Below are 18968 nucleotides of genomic sequence, written 5' to 3' on the forward strand. Positions count from 1 at the left end.
GTCATTCTGTACTGTCATCACTTCTTATGTGACACCAACAATATTTTTGTTGATGTTCACACTAAACTACAGATGGAAAAAACACTTCTTCAATTTGCGTCTGTTAAAGTTTGCATTTACAAATAAGGTGCTTTTGAATAACGTGCCTGGGGGGAGGGGGAGCTAAACATGGTAAATATTCAGAAAAAAAATATTTAGAATCTAAAATCGGCCAAGATGACGATATTGATGATGACCGCCACCACAAGGTCTCTGTAGGGTCTCGCTGATACACCTGAGGAATGAAAAAATATACACATTGATTAGAATCATCCATACATCCATTTTCTAATCTGTTTATCCTCATGAGGGTCACGGGTGTGCTGGAGCCTTATCCCAGCCGTCTTCGGGCAGTAGGCAGGAGACACCCTGAACTGGTTGCCAGCCAGTCGCAGGGCACACAGAGACAGACGAACAACCACCCACGCTCACACTTACACCTAGGGACAATTCTGAGTGTTCAATCAGCCTGCCATGCATGTTTTTGGAATGTGGGAGGAAACTGGAGTACCCGGAGAAAACCCACGCATACACGAGGAGAACATGCAAACTCCACACGGACCGGAATAGAACCCTGCACCTCTGCACTGTGAGGCGGACGTGCTCAGCAGTTGTCCATCTATACTTACTCTCTAAGGGACAAGTATAGAAAACGCACAAGGAATTTAGTTTCACAGTTTCAACCCGTCCAGAGGAACGTAAACAGTGACCAAGAGAGGGAGACAGAACGAAAAGCCGACATCTTAGATGTGCAAGGAAAAGAATAGGGAACAAATTCAGTTACTTATGACTTCATACCAATGGCTTTTTTTTCTAAATAAAGACGCATACATTCTTACCATAAGAAGCTGTGTTAGTTTGAAAATCTGAAAAGAAAAACAAAAAAAGACATGAAATCAAACACAATGTGTTCATGACTGAACTGAATTCCCTTTTAGTTTGATTCATTTCCGAGGGTGAATAAAAAGACGTTCTACTCCAGTCGCCATTTGTGGCCGACTTCCCCCTTTTTTTTTTTAATGTTTAATTAGCCTGCCGCACATTCCCTGACAGTATTCCCTCACTATTTAATTTACTTAACTGCTGTCACACGCATAATAATAATTTAGTACTTAATCACCTACCACGGCAAGCTGGAATTTAGACTTTTTCTTTCTTTAAATATGTTTACCCGTTTAGCATACAGTATGTTGACCATCACAAGGTGAAGTGAGGCCTTCCATACATTTTCCTGTCTGTGATTCTCAGTGGAAAAAGTTTGGTCATCCCTGGTTTATATGGAGTGCGTGTGTGTGTGTGTGGGAGGGCGGGGGGGGTCAACATATATTTAAAATACACACCTCTGCTCTTTTTGGCCACCATAATGGGCAGCGAGGTCACTGTCGCGTTAGCCAACACGTCCTCAACCTCTCTTCTTTTTCTGCGGCTACCTGAACAGACCTGTTCAAACCAAACGGAACAAATACGTGTTGTTTTTTCCTCCAGGGCTTCCCAATTCTGATTTTCAATGTTACGTCCCAGCCTTTGTAGGAACAAAGGTTATTATTTTGCCGGACGGCAAAATAACCATTTGCACCTGTTGAAACCCGTTGCACCTCCTGTAAAGCGTGTAGTCCTGTATATATTTATTTAAGCGATGATCTTCTAAAATGGACATAGCTTGCTGTGCGGTCGGAAGTACTCGTGGTGTCAATTAAACTTGGCTTTTCTTCACATACTTGCTGATTAAGATAAAAAAAAGAACGACGACGGATAGCTGGGTGCAAATGTGGCAGGATGGAATGTGTAAAAATCAAATATCATAAGCAAGTTTCCCTTCGCCATGACAAGTAGCACGATATTTTTCATTTGTCTACTTTGAGTTGGACTCCCATTTTCATTCTGGGTCAAAAGGAAACGTTTTTATTGTAACTTCAAAGAAAATAAATTCTTCATTATCCATACTCATTGGCCCATCCGTATGTGAGCCAGCAGGCTAAATTCCTCCTTCAAGGAAAATGACGAATGACAGGACTGAAATTGGAAAATTCCTCAAACAAATGTAATTTTTTTTAAAAAAATAATAATAATCATGTCGCGCCATATGTTCGCTATTTTGTCGGACCATGTTAGCTAGAACAGCGGTCCCCAACCTTTTTTGCCCCACGGACCGGTTTAATGGCAGACGATATTTTCAAGGACCAGCCTTTAAGGCCGGATAAATACAACAAAATAATGTGATATGACCGCCATGAAAACTGGTATTTTCGAAACATAATCAACACAAATCATGACCCGAAGAACGTCCTATCTGGCCATAATGCTGTCTAGTCGCTATGGTAACGTTTAAACGTGCCTTCAAAATAAGATGCTGTACACCGCAGATAAAAAGTGCATGAAAAATACGGGCTTGGTGCGTGGGAATCTCCCGTTGAAATAGATCCATAATTTAGGTAGGACTCCTGATACTGTCTATTCAATGTAGCCTTTTTTTCTTGAAGGTTGGAGTCGTTCTGTCTCCTGGCTGGGCCTTTTCCCCTTCCCCCCCAAAAAAACTTTCCAAGACCTTTGTTTTTAACTCATTTTGCGAGCTCCTGGGTTTCATTTTAGCGGTAACCTATCACGTGACCGAGAAGTGCGCCTCAACCCGCGTCAAGAGTGACATACTGTAGTCGTATGTAACAGAGAAGTCGGTAAATTTTCTAAATAATCCATCTTTCAGATTCCGAAATGAATAAAACGGAAATAATGTAAGTTATTTATCCTTTCTCTGCGGCCCGGTACCAAAAGACCTACGGACCGGTACCGATCGGCGACCCGGTGGTTGGGGACCACTGAGCTAGAAGGCCACCTACTGATTAATGGAAATGAAGCTATCAGAAGAATTGCACTCTACCACTTGCATTCGGGAGGAAAGGGAACAGCGAGAAGATCAACGCGCGTAACAAAAGGGAAAGAAACATGTACCGCACGCCATGTGTGTCTGCTCATTTGTCGATATGTTACCTAACAGGCTTCAGGGTGAAGTTTCATTCGGAGGCTCACCGGTTTTAGGGCCTCACAGGCGGACACTTCACACAGCCTCGTGACACAGTGTAGGTAGAACGTGGACACGGTTCGATTCTTGTGCTCCACGAATCGAAAGGCTTCAAAGGAAAAGTGCGCCACCTGGGATTCGCCATTAAGGATGACCTCGGTCTGGTCGTCACGTGTACAGCTGGGGGAAGACATAGCGGGTGTGTGTGTGTGTGAACGGCGAGATCGTAATGCGTACCACTCTTTGAGTGCAAAGCCATCGTCTGCTCACCCGATAAAAAGGTCATAGAAGTAATCGAAAGCTGGGTAGGGGCTTGTGGTGGCGTAGCATCGATCCAACAGCACGTTGAATCTTTCAAACAGATGCGAGAGCAGTTGTCTTTTCAGTTGTCTTTCGAGACGACATGAAAGCTTTGAGAAGATGACAGGCACCTGTCTGTTAAATTGGTGGCTCGGACGGCGACGTAGATTTTGGTCTTCAGTTGGAGTCCCGTTGTTGGTATGGTGAGAGCGTTTTGGAATTGATTGTCCTGACCAATCAGAAAAGGATCCAGTTGGAGTCAAAAAGTACCAAAGGTTAAAATATGACAGCAAGAATGGATCAGAAAACTGATTGTGAGTTTCACACACAGATTGGACAATCACGGTCAGTGCTTGAACCCGGAAGCTTCCGGAATGCCTTTCATACGCAAAGTGTTTGGGCTTCACTCTCTTCTCTACACCTCATTCAAAAGAAACTAGTTGGGTTGGCGCTATTTCAAATGATTCCCTGCCAAGTTGTCCGACGGGGCGGAGACATTTGGCAGACTAGAGTTGAGCTCACACCTCACAATTTTCAGTCTCGGACTGAAAAGCAAAAGTCTTAAGGACGTGTTAAGAGTTTGACATATACTCCATCGTTGAATGTAAGCTGTTTTAGACGTCTTTTTTTTCCCCCCAGTCTTGGGTTTACGACGACATCAAACATGTCTGATATCATCACAACTATTTCTGGCTTTGTGGTGACATGAAACAACTGATAGATGAGCTCAAACAAAACCAGAAACCTTGCAAACAATCCGAGGGCAACGTGGACGAAGGGGGAAACGCCATCAAAAACGTTTTTTCGTTGCAGCCAAAAGCTTTTCCTCCATTTTGCAGGTTTCCAGTATCTCCCCGGTGGAACAAGGAAGTCCCTCGGTCTGTGTTTCAAATTGGTCTCATTTGTCTTCTCACGGGGTACTTCTTACCGTTGTCAAATCTTTGACAGCATTATCGTTAGTTTCACGTGTTATCTTCTTGTAAATGTACCCTGCATTCATCGGCAGTGTTCCTTGACTTCTCGTGCCCGAAGTCAACTCAAATAGGCTGCAGTTCCTCGCGACCACACTGAGTTCGAGCGCTACGGAAAATGGACGGACGGCAATTTGATCCTGACAAGGCGAGCATTCGGGCACGTCGCCTGCCTTTCCCCATCAGGCTCCAGCTTGCCCCACGACCCGATCACGGTCACGAGCGTAGCAAACGGATGAGTCAGCTGTAAAATCCAGATCCGCTCTTACTTCATATAACTCCAAGCTCAACGTGCTGATGAAGCTGCCGTTGTTGTCTTTAATGGCCACATTCACACCAGCTCTGTATATAATTTTAAAAAAAACAAAAGAGAGAGGGGGTTTGTGACTTAGAGACCCACAAAAGCGGCACGGTGCCACGACGCGCCCCCACTCACACGCCCAGCTCAGTGTTGTTGATGATATATTGCATGGGGTAGAGGCAGGAGAACATGTAGATGAGCTGCTGCCTGTAGGTGATCATGCTGACCGACGGGTCGATGGAGTTGACGGCGCCGGAGATGTTGACATATTGGACGTTGGAGAAGTCGGCGAATGCTCCGGTGCCCACTTGATTGATGATCTTCAGAGAAAGGCTTCAGTCAGATCATTGAGCTCGCAAAGTTAAACGACGCGACAACCTACATTAAAGTCATTCCCGCACGACGACGTGGCGCTTTCGTTGATGGGGAAGCTGAATTTCAAGACGGGCGGGTCGACGGCGAAGTCTGCCACGCCGAAACATTCGGCGTTGTTCAACTCGTTATTGAGCACCATGAGGGACTCGTTGTAGAGAGCTTGGTACACGGGGCAAAGGTAGACGCTCAGGTCCATGTGCTCAGTGCCGCAGTACACCATGATGTCGGAGTTTTCTGAAACAAACGCATGTAAGGCTTGGACCTCCTCACCGCACAAAGAAAATGTGAACAAAGTATACATCCGTGTCAACATACAGTACCTGGCGGTCTGTTTGTGTCACTCGTAACGCACTCAGCTGGTATCTGACCCCGGGCACCTAAGAGACTAAGTTGGCACACAAGCAGCGCCAGCCACATTTTTCTGGAAACACGAGACATTACAGCGACAGATATGAAAAACATCCAGTGGAGTGCAAACCTCAGTACCCACCTGCTGGGGAAAAGTCATCATTTATGAGAAAAAGAACAATTACTGGGGGGGGGCTAATATTATGAGAAAAACATTCTAGCAGCAATTATAGGAGATAAAAGATGCATTCTATGAGAAAATGTTTGCAGTTATGGAAAAAAATCTCTTTTTATGAGATATCTTAATATTAATTATTAATTCATATCATTTTAAAAATGAACAGAAATTGAATTCTATGAGAGGAAACAAAGCCTTAATTTTTTTCAAGAATAAACTTTTACGAGTCTCAAGTTTGACTGTATTTGTGTAAGGCATATTAGAATGAAGTGAACAAAGTCGCCAGTACAAAATGAGCATTGAAATCTTATAAGTTGTAATTTCACAAGAACAATGTCATGAGAATTTAATTTTTTTCTGTAAATATTAAGACTTCTTGTGATATTGTTTGTTTGTTTATTGAACATAAAAACAATTACAGTAATAAATTGACAGAAAGTAAGGTAAGTAAAATAGTAAAAGGAAAGAGAAATCAGTCATCATTCAACACAATTATGTTCAATTGAGTAGGAAGAAGTTGATATGACTATTTTCCAAAACTATTGTAATGTTATAAATAATTTTATGATGACTAATAATAATTTTAAAAATCATGATGCGTTCTCACCTGTGAATCATTTTGTGTCTTCCAGTCGTCACGCGTATGACTCCATTTATAAAGTCACTCAAAGGGGGCGTGTGAGGGGAATGCACCGAACAATAGTGCAACATGAGCCCTGACTTGCACAGCATGAATGCATTTTATTTTTGTTTTTTCAATTTCTAAATTTCACCTTTTCTTTCTGGTCAAGGGTGAAAAGGACACTGTAAATACACCAGCGATTTTATACCAGAACAATTATACTGCAGGTATTCAACATTTATTTATAAATGGTGTAATTTCAATAACAATCAAAAAGGTGACTGTCTTTCATAATTGTCCAAAATGCATCTTGTATTTGATTGTTTGTAAGGTGCTATATGTTTAGAATATTGTTTTCCATGCTTTAATAAGCCAAGGTACATTTTTGATGTGAGCAAAATCTTACAGGATGCCACCAAGCAAAAAGAGAGGTGAAGCGGCAGTCAAACAGGCCAAAATCCAGATGGAAGTCACAGCAAAAAAAAAAAAAAATGCCTATCATTTGTGGTTCAACCAATTTAATTTAAAAAAATCTGTTTTGATAGCACTATTTCCAAAGTTTGAAGCTTGAAAATTGAATGCTTGAAAAAAGGCATACTGTAAATGTTGCTTTGGCTTTCAAAGGATTAAGTTGAGGTATAAACATTTCTGCAGAGGGTGCCGTTCTGATTTCCATAGTGAGGGCACTCCAGAGTACTCTAGCCTTAACCGAGAATGCTCTAGAACTTGCTTGTTTTAAAAAAAAATTTTTTTTAGCTCTCAGAGTCACCAAAAGACCAAAACGTTACTGGCGTAAGGCTTGCTATGTAGTCATTTCTAAATGTATCATTTCTTGTGGGACGCCAAATGATCTCTCTGGATACAGCAACGTGCCACAGCATGGCGATTTTTGGGAAATGGCTATTCTTCTCTTGTGAGAATGCCTGGGGAAAGGTAAGGGCAGTTCAAGCGTTGCATAGCAAAACAACAGCCGCAAACAAAGCGATGTGAGAAGGCCATATCCTCACAACTCTTTTGATGTGATAAAAATGGCGCTTGGCACTTCTCAGAGTTTCGTAACCGACACTCTTTTGTTGCTGCCTCAGGGCTATGCTGATAACTGTAAAGAGGGGAAAGAAAGAAAAAATAGCAAAATAGAGAATGTTGTGGCTGTTAGGAAAGGCCACACCCATGCGGGAGAGATCCTGTTTTTGGTCTTTGCATCAAGGGCCGTCTAGCTTTACTGCTCCCCTGCGACTGTTGCCACAATGCGCCACTGTGTGAAGAAGGAAGGACGTCTTACAACACATGAGACGGCTCACCTTGCAAATGCCATTTTTAATTACTTTTGTCGTCCATTATCTTGGAGCCATGCCTTTGGCGTAAGTACCTGACCAAATGTCCCAGAGCAGTAAATCTTGTACCCCTGGGGAACTACGGCTTGCATGTATACATTGAAGGCGATTGAGCAAAAGCACATTTTGTCAAAGTAGCATCCACAAAAAGAACTCAGAATAGCAACGTGACCTCGTTTTACATGAAGACAAAAGTGTTGGACGACGCCCTGTTTAGGTGCAACGTGGTACCTGGACCACTTGGGAACAAGTCATCCGTTATTTCTAATGATTCCGGGTTCGGTCATCGCTGATTTTTGGATTTTTTTTCCAAATTGATTTTGCAGCAATCGATCTCTTACTTTTATATTCATTTTTCTGATGATTTTTTTTGTCCTACATCCCAAAAAATGTACAGTATATCTGTACTTTCTACTATCTTCATTGTCAAAATGCTTCTTTTTTTTTCAACCTCTGCAGATTACGACACAATGTTGAGGACTTACCGTATCAGGTGGTTCATAAAATGACTAAAAATAATTTGCAGCGACATGGAGTAACATGAACCGGGGAGCAATAATGACTATAACGCAATAGATGTGGAGAAACAAGATATTTCCCAGCCATGGTCTTATTGAAAACAAAACTGTATCAGAGATGTAAACAGTTCTTTTTTAAGTGTGCATATCTTATTTACTTCATATTTATTGTAAAATAAATACATCCTGACTTAAAATTGAGTGTCTACACAGTTATGCAAGCCCCCATTTTTAGCTCTTTATCTCTTGGGAGAGTGAGATTGCCCCCCCCCCCCCCCCCATCATGTGATAAATTGAAAATCGGAAATGATACACAATGAATAAACCAAGAAGGAAGTGTGGTCAAATGAAAAGATAATTTTAAGGAACTATCATTTAATACTGTGATTGGCTGACAACCAGTTCAGGGTGTCCCCCGCCAACTGCCCATAGACAGCTGAGAGGCTCCAGCACGCCCCGCAACCCTTGTGAGGATAAGCGGATCAGAAAATGGATGGAATGGATATCATTTAATAAAAGGGCAGGAGATAAAATAACTACGACAGAAGTTTTACCCTTTTTTATTCCAATATTGACACACTTTATTTGTTTAATTCTGACAGAATGTGAGGTATTGTTGAGTAACTGTCATGTGTCAGTGAGTGTGACGTCCATAAATGAAGGCACGTGACAATAAAGGCATGCACGGATGTTTACAGTGTGCAACATAAATGGACATCTCGAGGGGTGGGGGCAAACACGCCTCTTCACTGGTGACACTCTCGAGGCATGTGCACTCATAGTCTGTACACTACATTACGTAACACACAAAATACACAATGCACAAATCGAATGGGATATACTGTATATGCATCATATTGTCAGAACCATCAACAGTGAAACGAAAGAAAATCCGTTGAGGAAAAAGTGGAGTGCGAAATGTAAACGTAGCCTTTGTATTCACTTCGCGATATTGAGATAATACTCTGAATGATCGATGCAAACAGTGAAGTTCGTTTTTTGGGAGGCTCTCGTTTTTCCGGGGATCCCCTGGTGTAAAACACACTGATTACTGTGATTTCAGAAAAAAAAATCTGAAGTTGTTATTAACGTAAAATGGTTGTCCACTAGCTTCTGTAAGTCTGTGCATCCATCCCAAATACACAAAATGCCCCCCTCTCTTGCCATACAAACAGTTATCGCAATGTAATGTTATTTTATCATGATGTGATGTGATAGTGGTGTGAAGAGGTGGATTAGGTCACTTTCTACACGTCCCCGATGAAGGCCCATATCATATTCATCATGTACTTCTGTCAATCAGAGTGGGCTGTCGAGTTACGTCGAACCTGTGATGAGTAGTTTTCCACAGTTGTGTAACAACGTGACTGCAACGTCATAATTATTCACGCCGCCGTTTTGGGGGCGGGTATTTTTAAACCAAAGAAAAGCCTCCTTTGCAAAATGTCCTCCCTCCTTGCGGAAGCAACAGAGAATTACTTTTTTTTCATTGGACCGTCGACGGACGCGCATGCGTCAGTGGCCCTGCCTTTGCTTCTCGAGACTTCTGTGGCGGGTGTGCTGCGACGTTAAAGGCTACAGGCGAAACCAGCTCTTTCTTTTTCCTCTTGGCCATCCAGTCGACGTTTCGAGAGTGGGCCGATCCAGCAGCACCGCAGAGGCCTTAAAGTACTACGACACTTTGTGAAAAGAGGTGAGTACGACCAATTGCATTTATCTTTACTGTTGGCGAGAGTAACTTTCTAAAAGGTAACAAGCTGACGTTACAGAAGTTAAGGTAGTCGACCACGAAGGTTAATAACGGACGAAAATGGCCATTTTTAGTCCCATATGTTACAGTATCGGGGCAAATTGCAATTCGATGGCTACTATTGAGATACTTTAAATGTAGCAACGCACACGTATTGCAATTAATCCATTTTTGGGAACTTGTTACGTACCTGAGTCACCCATGTCTAGCAGAGCTTTTTTTTTTTTTTTTTGCGTGAATGACGCACGTAATACCCGACTATGGGTCACGTCGTTTTGATAAGAACTTTATAAGAATTCTCTTGTGTAACAAAGTTTTGTAAGGAAAAGGAATGCTCAAGAATGTTCGCCTCGAGGAAGTGAGGAGCCACACCCTATTAACGAGTTTTGAGGGCGTAGTCCAAGAAACGCGCATGCGTGCTTTGTCACCATTAGCTCAATTTTTGATCAGCTCTTCGGTCTGGTTTATGTAACACCTGTTACATGCATCTGTTTTCGAGAGTCCTTGGCATAGTAAAATTAGTCATACATGTATAAACACAAATACATTCAGTTCTTCAGTCTATGTATGGGGAAGAAGTTTTGCTAGATGGGTGGCAAGGATCCATATCACCTTTAATCTTGTGAGGAAATGAAGGAAAAGACATTGAGCTAATGGGATAAGAAAATGACAACCAGTATCTTTTTTTTTCGTTTGTAAATTGCTAGCTGTCAAATGATGATCCCATGTATCTTTAAAGTGTCCAAAAAACAGTTTAGTTAAGCTCATCAAAGTGGTTTCGTGCAAATTTCTTTAAGTGGTATTTATAATGTAATCGTAACTAACCATTGTGTTTATGTTAAAGATGTATACGTATATCCTTGCTTGAATACTTTTTTGTTCTAATTATGATCAATTTCAACCAGATTTAATAAAACTCAACAGGAATTAAAAGTGAATTTCAATTTGTCCATTTCTTTGGGGCAGTGCTTGATCTATTACAGGATTTTTGATTTAAATCTTTGCTAGGCCTGATTATAGAATTGTGTGGGCCCATGATCCGAACTTTGCCCTCCTCTAATCTTTTCAGATTAGTTTAATTGAAAGAAGGCGGTGCAATTTCACAAAACGCATGATTAATAATAATAATAATATAATAATACATTTTATTTATAAGCGCCTTTCAAGACACCCAAGGACACTTTACAATAACAAAAAACACAAAACAATACGGGTTGAGCAGCGGCAGCCAAAACGCGCCAGCGTTCACTCAACCCGAAGGTCAGAAAGAAACCACAGGGGAGGGAGAGAGGGAGAAAAAAACCCCACGCTCGAACTACCCTCATTTTGAGGATAATTTGAGTGAGGCAAAAAAACTCCTGCACAAGCATATGACAGTTACAACAGGTCACAAGACATAAACAATGAAGACGGTGAATCAAGGGAATGTATGAGGGAGGGGGTAATGGTGGGGGACTAGCTTCCGTGCATATTTTCATCAGGGGAAGGTCAAGATAGCAGATGTTGTTTTGGTAGCAGGCTGCCCAAGAATTTAAGACAGCCTTGAGTCCGTGGCTTATGTCTCTTTAGTGGCGTCGATCAGCCAAATCCATGATTTCAGTCAGTAATTGAACACGGATTCCAGTTTTCTCCAAGTTGTTGTCCATCCTGCTGTGACGCTCCAAACCCGCAACAGTTTGTGGTTGAGCACAGTCTGAGTCTGAGTGTTGGACATCCGCGTTATGCCATCCTTAGACCGGCAGCCTCGTCCAATAGAGCCGCTCCCGTCGGTTGAATTTTCGATAGATCAGGAAACTGCTCCCACCAAACAGCAGCATACCTGTTATCGGAAGGCCGAAAATGTAGATGTCGTCCAAATCCTCAACGGACAGTGTTGACAGGCACACCATTCTCCGCTTCCAAGGATCTAGGGTGTACCCAGCAGCAAAAGTCCCCGAGGGGCAAGTAGGCTCCCCACTGCCTGCTCTTCTCATCGAGAAAATGTTGTCGATGGCATCGAGAGACCAGCCAACCAATTCCATGTTTGTTTTTAGGATGAAAATACGACAGGAGGCTAGGAAAAGTCAGACAAAAGACAGCACAAGGACTGAGTGGCGAGCAGGGAAGGGTGGGGGTGGGGTGGGGGACAGCGCAGAAAGCAAAAGCGTCCGCCTTCGTCGAGAGCCAAGCAAGAAGCCTGAAGATTAAAATACATTTACAAGGAATAGTAAGACACTAAGTACTATAGTGGCGTTTTTGTGGTAATTGCTGTCGGGCAAAAGAACAATTTGTCAACTTCCTCTTATGTGGTTTGCATAGTTACGAGCATCATACTGCTTTATTGAGTTGCACATTCATAGTCCTGACCACATGATCAGCATTCAAACAGACTGGCCGTGTTGCCACAATAAAGGCATCAGAAGTGGCAAGGCTTGAAAACAAGTGCTGCGGACCTCCAAGTGGACATTTTTTATTTCTCTTCTCAGACTCTGATGAGTTTCTTGGGCCCAAACTGCGATGTTTCGGCCAGCATTTGATCTGTCACTCTGAAACCCACCCAGGGGACTGTTAGGAAAAGGCTGAAAATAAAAGTCTCGTACGGCTTTGAAATTGAAACGGAAATGATTCCGAATGATTGGGCGCTTTATCATTACAGAGCTCTTTTCTTATCGCCATCTTTTCAGAAGCCATGGCCAAGGCACCAGCAGTTGGTATTGATCTGGGCACCACCTACTCTTGTGTAGGCGTGTTCCAGCACGGCAAAGTGGAGATCATTGCCAATGACCAGGGCAACAGGACCACGCCCAGCTATGTTGCCTTCACAGACACGGAGAGGCTGATTGGCGACGCAGCTAGGAACCAAGTCGCCCTGAATCCCAGCAACACCGTGTTTGGTATAAAATACTTTTATTAACCAATGACCTTGTTTGTTTGTTTATTTACTTTTTTTAAATTATGATTGTCCCCCTCAGATGCCAAGCGACTCATTGGCCGGCACTTTAAAGATGATGTGGTTCAGTCCGATATGAAGCACTGGCCCTTCACTGTCGTTGACGATAACTCGCGTCCCAAAGTCGAGGTGGAGTACAAGGGCGAGACCAAGACCTTCTACCCTGAGGAGATCTCCTCCATGGTTCTCCTTAAAATGAAGGAGATTGCAGAGGCGTACCTTGGCAAGGTATGGCGGCGGCATATACACATTTTAGATTAATTCATTTAGCAGCTTACCTGATCAGTTTCCTCCTCTCTGAAAACAAGTTAATGTGATGTAAAATGTCAAGGCAATTGGTAGCAACCTCACCATGTTGAATTTAGGGAATAAAAAAGGCCGGCATCGGGCACGGTGACAGTTGGTCCCAAACGTTGCTGCCGTTTGTGTGGCACGTTGACTGGTGCAGTTGTAGAGTAAGCGTTGCACTGTGTTCCCTCGCAGTCCGTAACCAGCGCCGTGGTGACCGTGCCAGCCTACTTCAATGACTCTCAGCGTCAGGCTACCAAAGATGCTGGAACCATCTCCGGACTCAATGTCCTTCGTATCATCAATGAGCCCACCGCAGCAGCCATCGCTTATGGCCTGGACAAGAAGGTGAGGCTATATCGACGAAGCTTGACAGTCATTCTTTCCTTCAAGTCTAACCTCAGTGCCACGTGTGTCTGATGGCAGGTCGGCAGCGAAAAAAATGTCCTCATCTTTGACCTGGGCGGCGGCACCTTTGACGTGTCCATCTTGGCCATCGAGGACGGCATCTTTGAGGTCAAGTCAACGGCGGGTGACACTCATCTGGGTGGCGAGGACTTCGACAACCGCTTGGTCAACCACTTCATCGCCGAGTTCAAGCGCAAGCACAAGAAGGACATCAGCGACAACAAACGAGCCGTGCGGCGCCTGCGCACGGCGTGCGAGCGGGCCAAGCGCACGTTGTCTTCCAGCTCGCAGGCCAGCGTCGAGATCGACTCGCTCTTTGAGGGCATCGACTTCTACACCTCGATCACCAGGGCCCGCTTTGAGGAGCTCAACGGAGATCTGTTCCGCGGCACCCTGGATCCCGTGGAGAAATCGCTGCGTGACGCCAAGCTCGATAAGTCGGCCATCCACGAAATCGTCCTAGTGGGAGGCTCCACTCGCATTCCCAAGATCCAGAAGCTGCTGAAGGACTTTTTCAACGGGAAGGAATTGAACAAGAGCATCAATCCCGACGAGGCAGTGGCCTACGGCGCAGGTATTGTGAGAAAAATGTGCAAACCAAAGTCCAATAAAATCCAACCTGATACTGGTTGAATTGCACATTTCAGAACTTGGTTTCCACATACGAAATGACGTGAAGTCCATTTAATCATCAGGGCGTTAAAGGGACAGTGTTTTATTTTCTTCATTCAATGTTTCAAAAACTCACTATTAATTGCTAATCACATCGGGCACGCCTTCCCGGCAGGAGGCTGCCATATTTCGTCGCCATCTTTCTTTGACGGATCCCCAAAGGACACAAACATGGTGAACATACTTCCTCAACATGACAAGAGCTTGAGGGGAAGACTAGAAGTCCTTTAAATGAATTGCACTTGAGTGAAGTGTCTACCTTGAAGTTAAAAAAAGTGTCCTTAAGAAAACCTTTATTAGTCTCGCAATGGAGAAATTCCCAATTCACAGCAGCAAAGTTATGAAAGGAATAAGTAGAACAGCAAAATATAGGAGCTGCTGGAAAGGCAGCCACTCTCGCGGCGCCATTTTGAAGTCAAAATAACACAACACATAGGACACAGACAGTCGTGCAATCTTCACCACTTTTCTGCATACACTTTGTTGTCTGAAGCAGTTGTAGATGAAAGAGGAGAGGATCAAAGTGTCCTTTCACCAGTGGATCAGAGACGTCATGCTGAAAATGTGCACACGTCTGCTACAGGCTAAGTTTTGAAAGCAAACACGAAGCTGTAGCGTCCATTGACGAAAAGAGATGAGTTCACTTCTCCTGTCCCACGTAATCCGCTTCAAACTCCAAGCCGCGACTCCCAGTTCCAAATCCGCATCGACGCTCCGCGCCAACGCTCCTTTCTCATCCATCTAGCCGCAGACCGTTCAACAGCACCGATCTCTCCGCTGAACAAAGCGGGGCTGTGAAAAATGCTGCCCATTACAGGCGCAAGACACAACTAAACTGTATTTAGGCAAGGAGTCATTCACGTACCACTGAAACGGGAGTCCATGCACCCTTTTTAAAAATCATTGCTTTCGATGTTGACTGAGCTCAAGTCTTGCTATATTTTCTCATGTCAGACAAGTTTTGTGCAACATCATTTCCCCCTAGTGTGCGGTTCCGTTATGCGAGTCTGTCTAAACACATTTTTGATGTTTCAGCCGTGCAGGCTGCCATCCTGTCTGGTGACAAGTCTGAGCAAGTTCAGGACCTGCTGCTGCTGGACGTGACCCCCTTGTCTCTTGGCATTGAGACGGCCGGCGGCGTTATGACGGCGCTTATCAAGAGGAACACCACCATCCCCACCAAACAGAATCAAATCTTCACCACCTACGCTGACAACCAGCCCGGCGTGCTCATTCAGGTACAGCCCACCGACGCTGCTCTCCCCGCTCGGAACCATGCGTGATAAATGAAATAAGGCTCCGTGAATTACCCCGCAGGTGTATGAGGGCGAAAGAGCCATGACCAAAGACAACAACATTCTGGGGAAATTTGAGCTCGGCGGGATCCCCCCAGCACCCCGCGGCGTTCCTCAAATCGAGGTGACCTTCGACATTGACGCCAATGGCATCTTGAACGTCAGCGCGGCCGACAAGAGCACCGGCAAGGAGAACAAGATCACCATCACAAATGACAAAGGTGCACATGACGCTACACTCGCCAAAACAAGCCATGTTGGAGGACAAATTGAAAGTGGTGTTACGAATAACCTTTTTTTTCCCCCGGTTTTAAAAACTATGTTGAGAGAGGGGAGTGGGGGTACACCAAAAGGTCATCTTTAGAAAATGTTCTGAGTAAAAGAACTCGTGATTAATTTGAATGAAAAAAAAATGTTATGTTGCAAGTAGGAACAGTCTGTTTTTTGGAATTCAAAAGGCGAATGTTATGGGTTACAATAGTTCAACGAAAACATTGTAGTAATACTCAATTTTTATTTCTGGAGAAACACATTTAAGATTCCCCCCACCAAAGCAATGGTGAGTTCCCACTGTAAGAGTACAGCTACCATGTTTTGAGAAAAAGTTTGTCTTTTAGCCTTAGTTTGGGATGTGCCCAAATTGGGGCAGAAATGGAAACGGAAGAAAATGGGCCCAAAAACGAATGGAAATTTATATTTGAGGTTTTTGAAAAATGAAGCGTTTATAAGAAGAATACAGCATTGCAACTGGAAATCCCACACGCAATCCCCAGTTTGTGGAAGTTGTACTCAAGTTACAGTAGAAGTGAACATTTCTTCACATTGACTTTGCAAACATCAGGTCGCCTGAGCAAGGAAGACATTGAACGCATGGTGCACGAAGCGGAGCAGTATAAGGCGGAGGATGATGTGCAGAGAGAAAAGGTGGCTGCCAAGAACGCCCTGGAGTCATACGCCTTCAACATGAAAAGCACCATCGAGGATGAAAAGCTGAAGGACAAGATTAGCGAGGAAGACAAGCAGAAGATTCTGGACAAGTGCAACGATGTCATCAAGTGGCTGGATGGGAACCAGGTGCCATAACTTAATGTTTAAAGTTGTGAAGTTTTGTTTTTCAGTTTTACTTTTTGTGGTCTGTTTTTATTTTTTAAAACCCTTCTTACTCCTCACTCAGTCTGCAGAGAAAGAGGAGTTTGATCACCAGCAGAAGGAACTGGAGAAGGTGTGCAACCCTGTCATGACCAAGCTGTACCAGGGGGCAGGCGGCATGCCAGGAGGAATGCCGGGAGGAATGCCGGGAGGCGGAGCTTTCCCTGGGGGTGCTCCCGGAGGAGGCTCGGGCTCTTCAGGACCCACCATTGAGGAGGTGGACTAAATCCAACTCTAGTCCACCATGACAGATGTTGAATGCCTTGCCATCTGTCAGCAGCTTCTTTTGACCTGCTCTTTGTCTGTCATGGCTTTTGAGGTACTTTCTTTGGCTTTGGGCTCTCTTTGCACACAAACCAACTCTTTGGTGTTGCACTTTTATTCCATTCTGTCTTTTTGACTATAAAACTTTTCCTTAATAAAATTGCACACAACTCATCGTTGTTTGCCAACTAATTCCTGTTTGATTAGAGGTGGCTTATGTGCTTAAGTTGTTGAAATGGTGTACATTTTTTGATGGCTTATGCTCATCAGACTAGTTTTAAGTCACTAAACTTATTACTGTATTTTTAATATAACATTGCTGTAAGAGCAGAATGACTACGACTACACGCTATTCATGATATGCTAAATGATGTATAAACCAAGTTCAAACTTCATGTAAAAAATGTTTGTTTACATTGCCTTGCAGCACCACCCAATTTAACAATGGAAAACTGATTACTTAAGTCCCATGCCTTTTAAAGTTGGTGTTGCATTAGTTGGAGATGAGAAGCTGCGAAGTTGAACAAAAACTAAATTGGGGTGGGGGGTGACGCATTTCTTTAGAGGACGATCCCCGTCTGCGTCATCATAAATTGCGCACGCAAAGGATCGGGAGATCCTTTATCAGGCTGGGGAGGTGTGGGTGGGCAAACGTGAGTTTTTGAGTAGTTTAAAAGTGTCGTCGTGTGTGGCGCAGTCAAGCGTTATAGTTTTTGAATAGTTTAAAAAAAATATCTGTGTGTGTGTGTGTAGCGTTGTTAAAGTAGTTTAAAAAAACTCTTCCTAGCCGTTCTCTTAATCCCAAAAGGAAATCGCCCGTCAAAAACGCTGAAGGAGGCTGTGGCTGCATGCTATTTACCGTACAGACTGGACCGAGAATATCATCAGGAATGCCCGCGTTTGGCGTGCTCATGTCATTTCTTGTAAGTTATCGTGGCTATAACTTGATCTCTGTCTTGAAACGTGTAAGTGGTCAGGAATTTTGGAATAAATGGCAGGGCGTGTTACTACTGCTAGCTAGCACCTGTAAGTGGTCGCTAACTCATTTAGCTATGAGCTTCCTTGCGCACACGCTCAAAGTAACCAAGGCTCTCAATTCGTTGGCATGACGGTGATTGTTATTTTAGCCGTTTCCCCTTGGGCATCCGGAAACAACCCAGCAAAGTGGTTCGCTGCTGATGTTTGCCACAATTGTATCGTTTCCGCCATTTTTGTGTGATCACGTGCTAGTATGTCTTGCGCTCTGCTTTCTTAAAAATGTGGTTTCCGCGTCCATTTTTATATAGGATGTAACAGTGAAATCTCCTCTGTCGCCTCGTTTTCAATTTGATTCTCACCGGGGCACTGGTGCCTATACTTAAGAAATTTCTTCCAGAACCAGTTAATTTAGTAACTTGAAAATTTTGGAAGCAGAGCCGCGTTTTCCATGTAAATGCCCTAATCAGTTCCAAGCCCCTCCAAAATTCTGAAATGTTTTCTAAAGCATCAAAATATGTAACAAATGCATGTTACAATTACATTATTGCACATTAAATGAGAGTTGTGCATAATATAAAGAACAGAGTAAAGAATGTAATAATGGTCATTTAACTTATAACTGCATCCTCTTTTTTTTTTGTTGCCCTCTTTAGTTCATGTTCTCTCCCAGAAGTGGTTTTTGCCTGGCGTCAGCCTATTAAATGATTTTATTTTATTTTAGCCTTAAACATCTCAAGTTTTCTTGCCATCTCTGCTAAAATCAGCTCCATCCTCAGATAAACGAGTCATACAATTCAACCCTTGAAATGAAATTATGAAATGGAATTTGTTCCGTTTTTCTTGTTCTATGACAAATGATGTGGGCCATCATTTTAGGAGACTGACAAAATGTAGATAAAGATATCGGTGGGATGCAGTCTGGGCATTCCAAAAGTTGTTTTGCTGGCCCCAGCACCATCGGACGCACGGTCCGACATTTACAACTTGAATGGGACAACATGAAATGGGAATCATTTACTGTATTCCCAAACATCTTTTGACTTAACTTCATGTCGTTTGCCGTTGTTTGTGGCTAATTTCTTTTCCAGTTAACTTTCGGGTGAGTTGCTAACATCATGGCGCAATGCCTTCAGAATCCCAAGTGCACCATGAAGCATGTTGACACAATGACACTCTGTATTGATACTGTGTCACTGACACCTGCTGGACTTTAAAAATCTTTGCAGGCAACCC

The 18968-nt window shown here is 43.4% G+C and overlaps 2 protein-coding genes across 2 annotated transcripts; one reads left to right on the forward strand and one right to left on the reverse strand.

The window, feature by feature from the left end:
• Positions 1–22: 22 nt before the first annotated feature.
• Positions 23–6239, reverse strand: LOC147197467 (zona pellucida-like domain-containing protein 1). Its single transcript, XM_086125795.1, has 11 exons — positions 6136–6239; positions 5323–5423; positions 5010–5236; positions 4763–4947; positions 4596–4668; positions 3487–3584; positions 3326–3406; positions 3064–3235; positions 1380–1479; positions 879–905; positions 23–274 (listed from the first exon to the last, which is right to left on the reverse strand). The coding sequence occupies exons 1-11, from the start codon at positions 6237–6239 to the stop codon at positions 195–197; spliced, it is 1248 nt and encodes a 415-aa protein (XP_085981921.1). The 3' UTR covers positions 23–194.
• A 3287-nt stretch (positions 6240–9526) lies between these two features.
• On the forward strand, positions 9527–16949 carry hspa8b (heat shock protein family A (Hsp70) member 8b). The gene is made up of 9 exons (XM_086124723.1): positions 9527–9695; positions 12416–12625; positions 12704–12909; positions 13165–13317; positions 13396–13951; positions 15085–15287; positions 15367–15565; positions 16186–16418; positions 16519–16949. Exons 2-9 carry the CDS (start codon positions 12421–12423, stop codon positions 16717–16719), a joined length of 1956 nt encoding a protein of 651 aa, XP_085980849.1. The 5' UTR covers positions 9527–9695; positions 12416–12420; the 3' UTR covers positions 16720–16949.
• The last annotated feature ends 2019 nt before the right edge of the window (positions 16950–18968 follow it).

This window comes from Hippocampus guttulatus, chromosome 12, assembly GCF_054856545.1.
Source record: "Hippocampus guttulatus isolate MCC_2025c chromosome 12, RoL_Hgut_1.0, whole genome shotgun sequence".
Classification (NCBI taxonomy): Eukaryota; Metazoa; Chordata; class Actinopteri; order Syngnathiformes; family Syngnathidae; genus Hippocampus; species Hippocampus guttulatus.

Coding starts and splice junctions, on each gene's coding strand:
- LOC147197467 (XM_086125795.1), bottom strand. CDS start 6,239: ATGTTGCACTATTGTTCGGTGCATTCCCCTCACACGCCCCCTTTGAGT. Junction 4,948..5,009: donor CGTGCGGGAATGACTTTAAT/GTAGGTTGTCGC, acceptor CTTTCTCTGAAG/ATCATCAATCAAGTGGGCAC. Junction 3,407..3,486: donor GCCACCAATTTAACAGACAG/GTGCCTGTCATC, acceptor TCTGTTTGAAAG/ATTCAACGTGCTGTTGGATC.
- hspa8b (XM_086124723.1), top strand. CDS start 12,421: ATGGCCAAGGCACCAGCAGTTGGTATTGATCTGGGCACCACCTACTCT. Junction 13,318..13,395: donor CTTATGGCCTGGACAAGAAG/GTGAGGCTATAT, acceptor GTCTGATGGCAG/GTCGGCAGCGAAAAAAATGT. Junction 16,419..16,518: donor AGTGGCTGGATGGGAACCAG/GTGCCATAACTT, acceptor CTCCTCACTCAG/TCTGCAGAGAAAGAGGAGTT.